At 40.0% G+C, this 12,652-nt stretch overlaps 1 protein-coding gene across 1 annotated transcript; it reads right to left on the bottom strand.

Moving 5' to 3' along the window:
- Window positions 1-6,665: 6,665 nt before the first annotated feature.
- LOC116048219 (phenylethanolamine N-methyltransferase-like) lies at window positions 6,666-11,679 on the bottom strand. The gene is made up of 3 exons (XM_035994519.1): window positions 11,491-11,679; window positions 9,205-9,415; window positions 6,666-7,358 (listed from the first exon to the last, which is right to left on the bottom strand). Exons 1-3 carry the CDS (start codon window positions 11,660-11,662, stop codon window positions 6,920-6,922), a joined length of 822 nt encoding a protein of 273 aa, XP_035850412.1. The 5' UTR covers window positions 11,663-11,679; the 3' UTR covers window positions 6,666-6,919.
- Window positions 11,680-12,652: the final 973 nt, after the last annotated feature.

Raw genomic sequence — 12,652 nt, 5'->3', positions numbered from 1 at the left:
GGCATGCGCAACGCGTTTGTTGTTACAGGGTATGATTATCAATGTATGCTATTCGTACCAGTGTATAAATTAGAAGTGGATGATATTCGCACCCAGTACTTATTGTAGGTGATTTTAATATCCATGTGGACGTTGACAGCAGTAGTCTTAGTACTGCTTTCAACTCATTATTAGATTCAATTGGTTTCAGTCAGTGTGCTGTTTTAACCACACCCTCGACCTTGTGCTTGCATATGGCATTGATATTGAGGATTTAATAATATATCTGCAGAATCCTGTATTATCAGACCATTTCTTAATAACTTTAGAATTCTTACTACCCGACTATACAAAATTAGATAAAAGCTTCTACACTAGATGCCTATCTGACAGTGTGATAGCTAAATTTAAGGAAGATATTCCAACAGCATTTGACTCAATGCCATGCCTTAATAATACAGAGGACCTTTGTGTTAACTTTAGTCCCCCCCAAATTGATAAATTTGTAGATGGTGTTACGGCCTGCCTAAGGACAACTTTAGACTCTGTTGCTCCCCTTAAAAAGAAGATGATGAAGCAAAGGAAATTAGCACCTTGGTATAACTCCCAAACTCGCAAATTAAAACAAATCTTGCAAAATCTTGAAAGTAAATGGCATTCCTCCAAACTGGAAGAATCTCGTTTAGATTGGCAAGACAACACTATTACTCAACACTAATAGAATAAAATAAGAACAACCCAAGGTTTCTTTTCAGCACTGTAGCCAGGCTGACAGAGTCACAGCTCTATTGAGCCATCTATTCCTATAGCTCTTAGTAGCGACGACTTCATGAGCTTCTTTAATGATAAAATTGAAACGATTAGAGATAAAATTCATCACCTTTTGCCCTCAACTTCCAACGGTTCACCTTTAAACACAGGACTACTAGAAAGAACGACAAGACCTGACATATACTTAGACTGCTTTTTTCCTATCAACCTTCAACAATTAATGGTAAAAGTCTCTTCAGCTAAGCCATCCACCTGTCTCTTAGACCCATCCCAACGAGGCTACTTAAAGAAGCATTACCCGTGGTTAACACTTCATTACTAGATATGATCAATATGTCTTTATTAACAGGTTATGTACCACAGTCATTTAAAGTAGCTGTGATAAAACCTCTTCTGAAAAAACCCACCCTCAATCCTGAAATCTTAACCAACTATAGACCTATATCTAACCTTCCCTTTCTTTCCAAAATCCTTGAGAAGGTAGTCTGTCATGTCATCTGTCAATCAGTTATGTGATTTTCTACATAGCAATCGTTTGTGTGAGGACTTTCAGTCAGGATTTAGAAAGCATCATAGCACAAAGACAGCACTGGTGAAAATTACTAACGACCTTCTAATTGCTGCTGACAAAGGACTTGTCTCCGTACTTGTCTTATTAGATCTTAGTGCTGCATTTGACACTATTGACCATACCATCCTGTTACAGAGAATGGAACATCTAGTTGGCATTAAAGGAATTGCACTAAGCTGGTTTAAGTCCTATTTCTCTGATCGATCTCAATTTGTTAATATTAACGATAAATCCTCCAAGTACGCTAAAGTTAGCCATGGCGTTCCACAAGGCTCAGTGCTTGGACCAATTCTATTCTCCTTATATATGCTTCATCTAGGCAATATTATTAGGAAACACTCAGTTAACTTTCACTGTTATGCGGATGAAACCCAGTTATACTTGTTAATCAACCCAGACGAAACCAGTCAGTTAGCTAAACTTCAAGCATGCATCAAAGATATAAAATCCTGGATGACCTACAATCTTCTGATATTAAACTCAAACAAAACTGAAGTTATTGTGCTGAGCCCCAAACACTTCCGAACTTCATTATCTAAAGATATAATTACTCTGGATGGTATTGCTCTGGCCTCCATCACTACTGTCAGAAATCTAGGAGTTATTTTTGATCAGGATATATCCTTTAACGCCCATCAAGAACAGCCTTTTTTCATCTTCGTAACATTGCCAAAATCAGGAACATCCTGTCTCAAAACGATGCAGAAAAACTAGTCCATGCATTCGTTACTTCCAGGCTGGACTACTGTAATTCCTTACTATCAGGTTGCCCAAATAAGTCCCTTAAGACTCTCCAGCTAATCCAGAATGCTGCAGCATGTGTTCTGACAAGAACTAAGAAAATAGATCATATTTCTCCTGTATTAGCTTCTCTGCATTGGCTTCCTGTAAAATCCAGGATTGAATTTAAAATCATTCTCCTGACCTACAAAGCTCTAAATGGTCTAGCACCATCATATCTAGAAGAGCTCTTAGTACCTTATTGTCCCATTAGAGCACTACGCTCGCAAAATTTAGAGCTACTTGTGGTTCCTAGAGTCTCTAAAATTAGGATGGGAGCCAGAGCCTTCAGCTACCAGGCTCCTCTCCTGTGGAACCAGCTCCCAGTCTGGGTTCGGGGGGCAGACACTGTCACCACATTTAAGAATAAACTGAAAACCCTCCTCTTTGATAAAGCAGCTAGTTAGGGAGTGATGAGATCCAGAAATGCTTGTTACTAACCTAGCTCTGGGAAGTTTAATCCCCAGAGTCCTTATGTTTCTTTTTCTCAGCATATTTTGTTGGATTAGGATGGCACCAAGATCTTGGTTGCAGCTGTCGCTGTGGTCCTGCTTCACAACACCCTGCTACGCTCTACGGTGCCCTTCTGCGTTCTGCTGTACCTGCTACATCCAGCCATGCCCTGCTGTGCCCTGCTATGACATGAACTACTACGACTGCCATTTTTTAGTCACTGTTCCATTATCTTTATTGTGACTATTATTGCCACTGTTCATCACATCCCCAACCGGCACCGTCAGACACCGCCTACCAAGATCCTGGGTCTGGCCGAGGTTTCTTCCTAAAACATATTTGACTCAAAAGCACACTGCATTGCATGATAGTGATTTAGGTGTTCATTAGCTATGGGCATAGCTCTAGGGATTACACTGAAGGTCTGTTGGTCACTCGGTCCACCACTTTGGTCCTGATTGAAATATCTTGCATGATTTGCCATGGAATTTTGTACAGACATACATGGTCCCCAGAGGATGAATCATAAGAGCTGTATGATCCCCTGACCTCTCATCCAGTGCCACCAGCAGTTCAAAGCTTTCACTTATGCTGTGAAATATTTCTACATCTACTGGATGAATTGGTCCAACATTTGGCACAGACATTCATGGTTCCCAAATCATGTATCCTACTGACTTCCTACTCAGACTTTTCATCTACAGTAGCACCAGGTCAAAAATCTAAATGTGTCCATAACTTACTGCTTTATGACCAAATACGTACAAAACTAATGATATTGCCATCAGCCTCAGCTGTACTTTGCAATTCTTTTATTGTCCATATTATTCATGTGGATTTGTTATTTTATCATCCTGTTTATGATGTATGTGTATGTTGTGTGTGATGTCTTTAAAGGGGTGATAGAATGCAAAACCGATTTTACCTTGTCATAGTTGAAAAACGGGCGAATCTGAACAAAGCTAAAAGTTGACATCAACTTCTCAACTCCTCCTTATTTGGCTCTACCTTCTACCTTTGTAACGCCCCAAAATTTACATAGGCCACTGGCTGATCTGAGGTCAGTTAGTCTTTTAAATTTTGGTTGCGCAAATCTCAGAAATTTTATACATTGTTCGTCTGCTGTTGCATTACTAAATTCACTTCTGAGACTTTTTTATGCGAGAAATAAACTATGTAAAGCTCAAATATGGGCCGTTTTACAAAATTGATGACTAATTGCAAATTTAGTACGACTGTTTCGGAGTTCAGGAGCTCCAAAGTATGCCGTGACAGCAGCCAGTGCCTGCCCGGATCGCTGGCTTTCTGCCTGGACTGTCAGACCCCACTGCACGCTGAGGGGGGGGGGAGACATGGGCACAGAGGGGAACGTGTGTGTGTGTGTGTGTGTGTGTGTGTGTGTGTGTGTGTGTGTGTGGTGGCGGAGACGGGGGGTGGCAGGGACATGGGCACAGAGGGGAACGTGTGTGTGTGTGTGCTAAGCTAAACCAATCAGCGCGCAGCTCATCTAAATATTCATGAGCAGACCATACAGTATAAGGCAGAAAAGCTCTCGTTTCAATCCAGTCCCATTTAACAGGGTAGCATTAGGGCCAAAAAAACAGCAAAAGGGACATTTTCAGCCCAACCAATGTTACATACCCTATTAGGAGACCTTAAGGAACAGCGTGAAATACATATATAACCATTCTATCACCCCTTTAAGCTTCTGGGACCTTGAATTTCCCCTTGGGGATCAATACAGTATCTATCTATCTATCTATCTATCTATCTATCTATCTATCTTTTTTGAATGAAGCCTGGCGGATTTATTAATCTGGTAACTGTGTGTGTCTGCAGGCTGTGTAGATAATGAGCAGCAGCTACCTCTCCCCCGGCTTGCCGATCCACAGAGGAAGCGTCATGGCCAACTGCTGCAGGAGCGTCATCAGGACTCCTTGCCTCATCGTCTTCCTTGGAGGGTTGCTGTTGCTGTAAACTCCCGCCATCTTAGCAGCTGCACAAATATGTGACGAATTAAAATTAGGTTTAAGATTCCTGCACACAAAACACATGTATTTTATAAAATCTGATGTTTTATTATAAATGAAACTAGCCAAGCTGTTATTATAAATGAAAGTCCAGCTGAAATTATTAGACGATTAAACACACAACTGTTTGGATCCTTTACACTTTCTACAATGTTTTAATACTTTAAGTACATTTTCCTGATGATACTTATTTTTTAGACTTTTACTGAAGTTACATTTTCACTGTAGTACTTTAACTTGTAACAGAGTATTTTTACAGTGTGGTATTAGTACTTTTACTGTAGTAAAGTATCTAAATACTTCTTTCCACTGCTGTAGATCTGTAATATGTGGGGGGCTGTGTTACCGCCCTGACACACCCGTGTCACTTACCAAAAGTTGGACATGGAGAAACATCTGCGTCACAACACAGGACGAAGTGAACTAAGTAGAGAGATTGACTTTGATCTCCCTTATCAAAATGTAACACACTCACACCTTGGAGCTGATATGCAGCACTTATTTAAAAAGATAATACGTCACTTTTAAAGCTGGTCTGCCAGTTACTCCTGTTATATCTTTACAAGCAATGTAGAGTTTAAAAAGCAATTTTTTTAAACGGAGTCCGGTGCAGTTCTGCTCACTCCACATAAAACACTACATTATAACTAGTCTGGCTATCACACACACACACACACACACACACACACACACACACACACACTCCACATAAAACACTACATTACATCACTTTCAGCAAACTTCACAGAGAACAATGAGGGAGAAAGCTAAAAAACACAGGATCCGTTAGAAGAACGTTATCGTGTCGTAACTACGTTGGTAACCGGCTCGGCTACCTACAACGTTATCTTCACTTCACCTGTCCAATGACTTTAGCAGCTAGTTGACACACTCAACTGTCCTGCTGTTACACAATTTATTAAGTTAAATCAAAGCTAACTGAGAACACCACCAACTTGAGTTAACGTTGTTTTAACGGTTACGTTAATGCTAGCTAACATTAGCTTGAGCATTAATAACTAATGCTACGTCATGAGCTAGCTTTGTCGCGTTGCTAATATTAGCCTGTTAGCTGTCTTTGATGGTAACGTTAGCATAGTCTCTTTTTAACTTTCGTCAGATTTACTTAACGTAACTAACATTACTTTGGGTCAGTATAACAGAATTATGTTGTAAAACAGTTAACAGAGCGAGCTTAATCTGTTAAATGTTAAAGTTATCCACACCTGGTCTAACGTTACTTACCGATAATGATATATATATTTACAGTTTTTCAAATGATTCACTTATAAAATACATTCAAATTGTCATAATGTTGGCACAAGAAGCAACAGTCTTCACAACCAAAGGAAAGAAAGAAAAAAAGTACAACTAACAAAAAGGTACATTTCTTTTCTTTCCACGTTATTACTGGATCCAAATTGTCTTTCATTAGCATTTTATCATCCTTGGACAATTCCTAAATATTTGATTGTGTTTTTTACGGGGATGCTACAAATTTGTGTATCTGAAACATATTTTAAGGCGAGAATTTCACATTTATTCAAATTGATATTTAAGCGAGAAACTTGTACTTGTACTTACCAATGTGTCACTGTCAGATAAAGCGTTTTCTGTTTTGCTATTTAAAAATAAAGTGGTATCATCCGCCAGTTGTGAGATTTTAATTTGTCTGCCATGAAAATCAATACCTTTAAAATAAAGCAATTTTTTAGCTGTATTATCAAATTTATACTGCTTCCACTAATCTCTTCCCCCATGTTTTTTAATATCAACAATAAGTTTGGATCAGTATAATGCTGTTATGCAATATAAGTCTGAAATAAGAAAATATGAAATACAAATTGTTATAGCATCTTTATTCATATTATCAGAAATTACAAAACAACTTGCAACTCATCAAAAAATGGAAGCATTACATTCTTGATGCTGTAGTTGCTGTGTTTGAACTGCATGGGGCAATGTCTAATTACATTTATAGCAGAAAGAAAAAGGAAACATCTCCTTATTCACCCTCAGAAAAGACATTCACTAGACCAAGGAAATAAAGTGAAATATTTAATTTACATCTTTTTTTGTCTTTGCATTTTTTTTCCATTAAGAGTCAGTTTAAAAACAATTTAAATGATTGAAGATCAGAATCAAAGCAACCTCTCATCCCCAAAAAAACATATATGTGTGAGTATTATAATTAGCATCAGCAGTAGCCCATTTTCTCATTGTCTAATGTGCTAAACCTTGCAGTTATCTCGGCCTAATATATAATATTTTCATCTGGATACTTACTTTCTCACTTTCATCTTTAATAGCCTTTATCTATCCTCTTTTCTCACACTTACTCCTTCATTGCCTTTACAAAAAACACATCAGAAGCATCATCACCCCAAACATTCAAGTCCGGAGGCAATTTGTAAACCTCCAGCCTGATCATGGTGTAGCCGGTCTCTTTCAAACTAGCACAGACCTGGGCCTCATTCACTGGGACTGTAGGGATCTTTACCCCATGCGCCCCAAAATAGTAACTCATTCTCAGAGTTCCGATGAGCAGGAGGTGGCCACCGGGGCGCAGGAGCCTCCCAATGTTGCCCAGGGCCCTGGTGAAGGCAGACAGGTCAGGGCTGACACTCTCCAGACAGTAGCAGGACACGAGACAGTCGGCCCCTGCTGAAGGAAGGACGTCAAGGGCCAGAGGCTGAGGGGAGTGCACGTCAATGGGGACAATGTCCATGATGACCTGACGTAGCTTGGCAGCCTTCTCTGTCCATGCTGAGGGTCTGTTAGAGACAAAGAATCATCAAATTAGATAGAAACAGCTATTGTAAATGCACACAGCATTTACCTGCACTAGTTATGTAATTCATACTGTGTGTTGACTCAAAAGCACACTGCATTGCATGATAGTGATTTAGGTGTTCATTAGCTATGGGCATAGCTCTAGGGATGCCACTGAAGGTCTGTTGGTCACTCGGTCCACCACTTTGGTCCTGATTGAAATATCTTAGCAACTTTTGCATGATTTGCCATGGAATTTTGTACAGACATACATGGTCCCCAGAGGATGAATCATAAGAGTTGTATGATCCCCTGACCTCTCATCCAGTGCCACCAGCAGATGTCTTTAAAGGGGTGATAGAATGCAAAACCGATTTTACCTTGTCATAGTTGAAAAACGGGCCAATCTGAACAAAGCTAAAAGTTGACGTCAACTTCTCAACTCCTCCTTATTTGGCTCTACCTTCTACCTTTGTAACGCCCCAAAATTTACATAGGCCACTGGCTGATCTGAGGTCAGTTAGTCTTTTAAATTTTGGTTGCGTAAATCTCAGAAATTTTATACATTGTTCATCTGCTGTTGCATTACTAAATTCACTTCTGAGACTTTTTTATGCGAGAAATAAACTATGTAAAGCTCAAATATGGGCCGTTTTACAAAATTGATGACTAATTGCAAATTTAGTACGACTGTTTCGGAGTTCAGGAGCTCCAAAGTATGCTGTGACAGCAGCCAGTGCCTGCCCGGATCGCTGGCTTTCTGCCTGGACTGTCAGACCCCGCTGCACGCTGAGGGGGGGGGGGGACATGGGCACAGAGGGGAACGTGTGTGTGTGTGTGTGTGTGTGTGTGTGTGTGTGTGTGTGTGTGTGTGTGTGTGGTGGCGGAGGCGGGGGGTGGCAGGGACATGGGCACAGAGGGGAACGTGTGTGTGTGTGTGTGTGTGTGCTAAGCTAAACCAATCAGCGCGCAGCTCATCTAAATGTTCATGAGCAGACCATACAGTATAAGGCAGAAAAGCTCTCGTTTCAATCCAGTCCCATTTAACAGGGTAGCATTAGGGCCAAAAAAACAGCAAAAGGGACATTTTTAGCCCAACCAATGTTACATACCCTATTAGGAGACCTTAAGGAACAGCGTGAAATACATATATAACCATTCTATCACCCCTTTAAGCTTCTGGGACCTTGAATTTCCCCTTGGGGATCAATACAGTATCTATCTATCTATCTATCTTTTTTGAATGAAGCCTGGTGAGGTATTATTGTCACAGTAGGCAAAGTACAAGGATGACTCATAGCTCATAAAGAGGGCCAGAATAAAACGTGAGCTCTTGTGACACATGAAAGAAGATGATGGATTCATTTTTAGAATTGTAAAACCAATTATGGGGGACAATGGTGTTACCACAAGGAGGGAAAGGGTAGGAAAAGGAACTCTAGAATGTTATGTAAAAATCAATGTAAAGTGAAAGAGTAGCATCCTTATTTTCTCTCTATAGAACACCATACATTTTAAAATAAAAGTAATTCCTGGGAGGTCTGAGTTGGACTCGGTTAACTTGTTCTTATACTGCAGTGTAAATTTTATTCTAGTCTTTTATCTGTTAGTTTTTTTGTTTTTTTTTTGTTTTATAATCGCCTTTAACTGCTCTTTAATGTTTTATGTGAAGCACTTTGTATTGCCCTGTTGCTGAAATGTGCTATTCAAATAAAGCTGCCTTGCCTTGCCTTACATTACAAATATAAACCATTTTGTGATGATGATACTTGTTAAACATTGAGTAATTCGTAGTGAGTGATATTTCAAAATGTCTTTAAAACTGAGTTTATAGGGATCTGGTCGTACTGTCGTCCCTCCAGCTTGCAGACGTGCTGCAGGTATGGTGTCCAGTCCAGGCTGCAGCCTCCCTCATCCTGGAGCCAGCCCCTCAGCTCCTGTCTGTTGACCTCCAGGAAATCTGTGAGGATCACCTTGTTGAAAACCTCACAGCCACTCATCACCTGGTACAAGGTAGGACCCGAACCTATGTCCACCAGCAGCTCACCACTCACATCGCCTGGAAAGGTAAGAAAGAGGAGAAGTAAGACTCTGAGAAAGAGCTAATTGAGAGTTCTTCACCAAAATGCCTTGATTAATATGCAGCTTCTATTTAGATATCTCAACAGAGTTATTATATGTTCATAGCTTCTGAATATTAATAAAATGAAAATGATTTTAGGGAAGTGTGCTTGGATTATAAAGAAAGATTGCAAAGAGGAACAGAAAGGACAGGCAAATATTTTATGTGAAAACGTCAAAAGGTATCTGGTATTAGCATCTGTTAGGTCTAATCACACTTTGTTCTTTATTCTACTTCATCACCTTAATTCTTCAACAATTTCATTAAAGTTAAATAAAAAATAAAAAAAATCCTGCGCACTGTTATAACTACGGACAGTGTCACATACTGTATTCTGGAATCACTTGTTGCACCAATATGCTGAGATTATATCAAATTTCTGAATGAAGAACTTAAATCCAGATCACATTTTTGATGGCACCAAATTCAAAATAAATACATTTATTTGACATTTTATACAGTTGTCCCTTTAATTCAGCCTGACATGTTTGGTATGTTTCGAAATCTTGAGTTCTAGAAAAACAAAGATCTTTGGGTTTGAACAGTGTTTGGATAAGGTGACCAGATTTCTGAGACAAAATCCGGGGACATTTTCAGCTCAGAAGCATAAAATACCTCCAAAACAGGTAATGTTTTTATCTTTGTAAACTTACAACGGGGACACTGCCCCAGGGGCCACTAGACCTAGAGCTGCACTGGGGCACAAGCCCCACTAGGGGGGAGGGTCCATGGGCATGCTCTCCTGTAAGAAATGTTTGTCTATTTTATTGTTTAAATGCATCAGTCTGGTGCACTTTGAAAAGAAATTCAGACAACCAGCAGGGGGGTTCTATGTGTAGAGTAGTTTTGGAGACATGGCTCTTTGTAATTATACCAAGAGCCTGGATCTGTCCGAGGTTTCTTACTAACAAAAAAGGGAGTTTTTCCTTGCCACTGTCGTAATAGCTACTGCTAATGCTTGCTCTTGAGGCAACCACTGTAATAGTTGGGGCTTTGTAAATTAAAGAGTGTGGTCTAGACCTACTCTATCTGTAAAGTGTCCCGAGATAACTCTTGTTATGATTTGATACTATAAATAAATAAATTGAAAATTGAATTAATTATGACATATATTTAAAAAAAAATGATGGCAAGAAATATTCCCCAAAATTATGAATATGGTTATTTTTTTTAAAGTGCTGTAGTACAACTAGCAGGAGAGAAGTTATAATTGAGGTAAGTTTGGAGACACTACCTTATTTAATCATTAAATTAATAAATATTGTTGTTGTATCCCTTTTCGGTGTTGTAGTTTGTAGACGGTCCCTAAGCACTCGTCTTACTGCCGTCTCACGGCCAGCTGCTCGTAGAGACCAGTGTTATTTCTCCAGGTTGGAGGATGGCTCGTTTTGATGAAAATTTGTTTGTAGCTCATTGTTTACCTCACTACGGTAGGAAAGATGAACTTTACTGAAGTTGAGCTCTGCGTAGCGCTTGCTCTGGCTGTCTTGAGCCTGCGGGTGTAGGGTGTGCAACTCTACGTTTGGTCAATGTTTTCTTTGTTTCATTCCAATTTCGGGTGAAAACCGGGGACATTTCCCGGGGCAGCTCCAGCCGGGGACAGGTCACCAAAACCGGGGACTGTCCCCGGAAACCGGGGACGTCTGGTCACCCTATGTTTGGACCCACCTTAAATCTATATAATAAATAGAATAAAGGTATATTCACCGACTTTTGCGTGTTTTCAGAAAAAATAGTGAGAATAACGGAGAAGAAACAAAGTGTTTGTCTCCAAAAATGCCCAACATCTGAAATATTTGCCTCTGACCTAAATCAAATTATTAGTGTTGAATTAAACATAGGCCACACATATATTATTATTGCAACCAATGACCTATTTTAATAAACACCAGCAACATAAAGAGATTATCATCATAATCAGGCAATATGTTTAACTCAATTCAAAGGCTTTTTATTGAGCATAAACTGTTTTTGGAATGAAGTTTGTATGACCCATCACCTTGTCTCCTTACCTTCAGTGAAAGCTCTATGTAGGCATGCCATTTTCCACGGCTCAAGGCTGTCCTTTGTTTCCAAATCAGCAGGTGTTGGACTGTAGTTAATCTGCAGATACGTTGCAGGGTCAAATCCCTGGTAGCAGTTTGCCATGGCCACCACTCCATTCTCTGCTTGCTTTTCTTCCATCCTCTTGTCTTTGTGACTCTACCAAACACCTGTGTAGTGGTCAGCCTTCAGGCCTTATATACCTGTGTATATCTGGGTGTGTCTGTGTCATTTTGTGTGTGTCTGTGCTTTGGGCTACTTTGAGTTTCATGGGCGGAGATAGCAATCCTGTTTTTGAGTTGTACTCCGATAGTATTTGTTCTGTTCATGTTCCCTGTCCTGAGGCGCTGATACCATCAGATCAGGGGGGCTTCCTCCAACACTAGACCCACTAATGGACCCCTCACATGGCTTTCAGGTCTTTGACCCACCTCTCAGATCTCCACAATCAATTTAAAGGGCCTTTTACATGCAAACAATAGACCAGTTTCAATTAAAGTTACTCAGGCTACCAAAGAATACCATAATTCCTCCGTTCAATTAGGCCTAAGAGATGCATCCCAAGCTTCCATCCTTAACCGTTTTGCCAGCAGCGTGTTAGCATTTGAACAAAGTGCTGCGTGTCCACAGTGTGTGCAGACTGTAGTTATAGTATTGCCTGAGGCCTTTTGAACACTTTTAGTTTGTGATCTCCCTGCAGGGGAAACATCCTCTATCATGTTCTGTTTGAGCTTCAACTTTACTCTGCAAACAAAAGTGTACTGGGAGTTACACCTGGAATTGCCTCCAGCCTGAAAATAAACAACAAGAACTTTGCTATTAAAATGTGAAAAGGTGAAGTGAAAAACATGCAGCTGTTACTTGCATGTATTCTGAATAAAACCAAAGGATGCAGCCAATGGCCAAGTGTGACTTTGCTCAAGATGCAAAGGCGTTATATTGTCAGCTATACCATCAATCAACAGTCTAAACAGTTGCATAACGAGAGAAGAGGTAAAACACGGGTAAATATTAGAGAGATGCATGTAAAAGGTGGAGACAGCTTAGAGCCCAAAAGGACGCCGAGTTGGCTCATTTCCTCCTAACTAAACAGGTACAGTAAGCTTCATTAATTTATATCACGGCTAACGT

The sequence above is a fragment of the Sander lucioperca genome, chromosome 2, assembly GCF_008315115.2.
Source record: "Sander lucioperca isolate FBNREF2018 chromosome 2, SLUC_FBN_1.2, whole genome shotgun sequence".
NCBI lineage: Eukaryota > Metazoa > Chordata > Actinopteri > Perciformes > Percidae > Sander > Sander lucioperca.
Note: the sequence above shows the minus strand (reverse complement) of the source record. Positions and strands in the feature narration are given on the sequence as shown.

What these genes read in the sequence shown, in the direction of transcription:
- LOC116048219 (XM_035994519.1), bottom strand. Translation starts at nt 11,662, where the DNA reads ATGGAAGAAAAGCAAGCAGAGAATGGAGTGGTGGCCATGGCAAACTGC. An exon ending in ACATAGAGCTTTCACTGAAG is followed by an intron (nt 9,416 to 11,490) that starts GTAAGGAGACAA and finishes TTACCTTTCCAG; the next exon opens with GCGATGTGAGTGGTGAGCTG. An exon ending in TGCAAGCTGGAGGGACGACA is followed by an intron (nt 7,359 to 9,204) that starts GTACGACCAGAT and finishes TGTCTCTAACAG; the next exon opens with ACCCTCAGCATGGACAGAGA.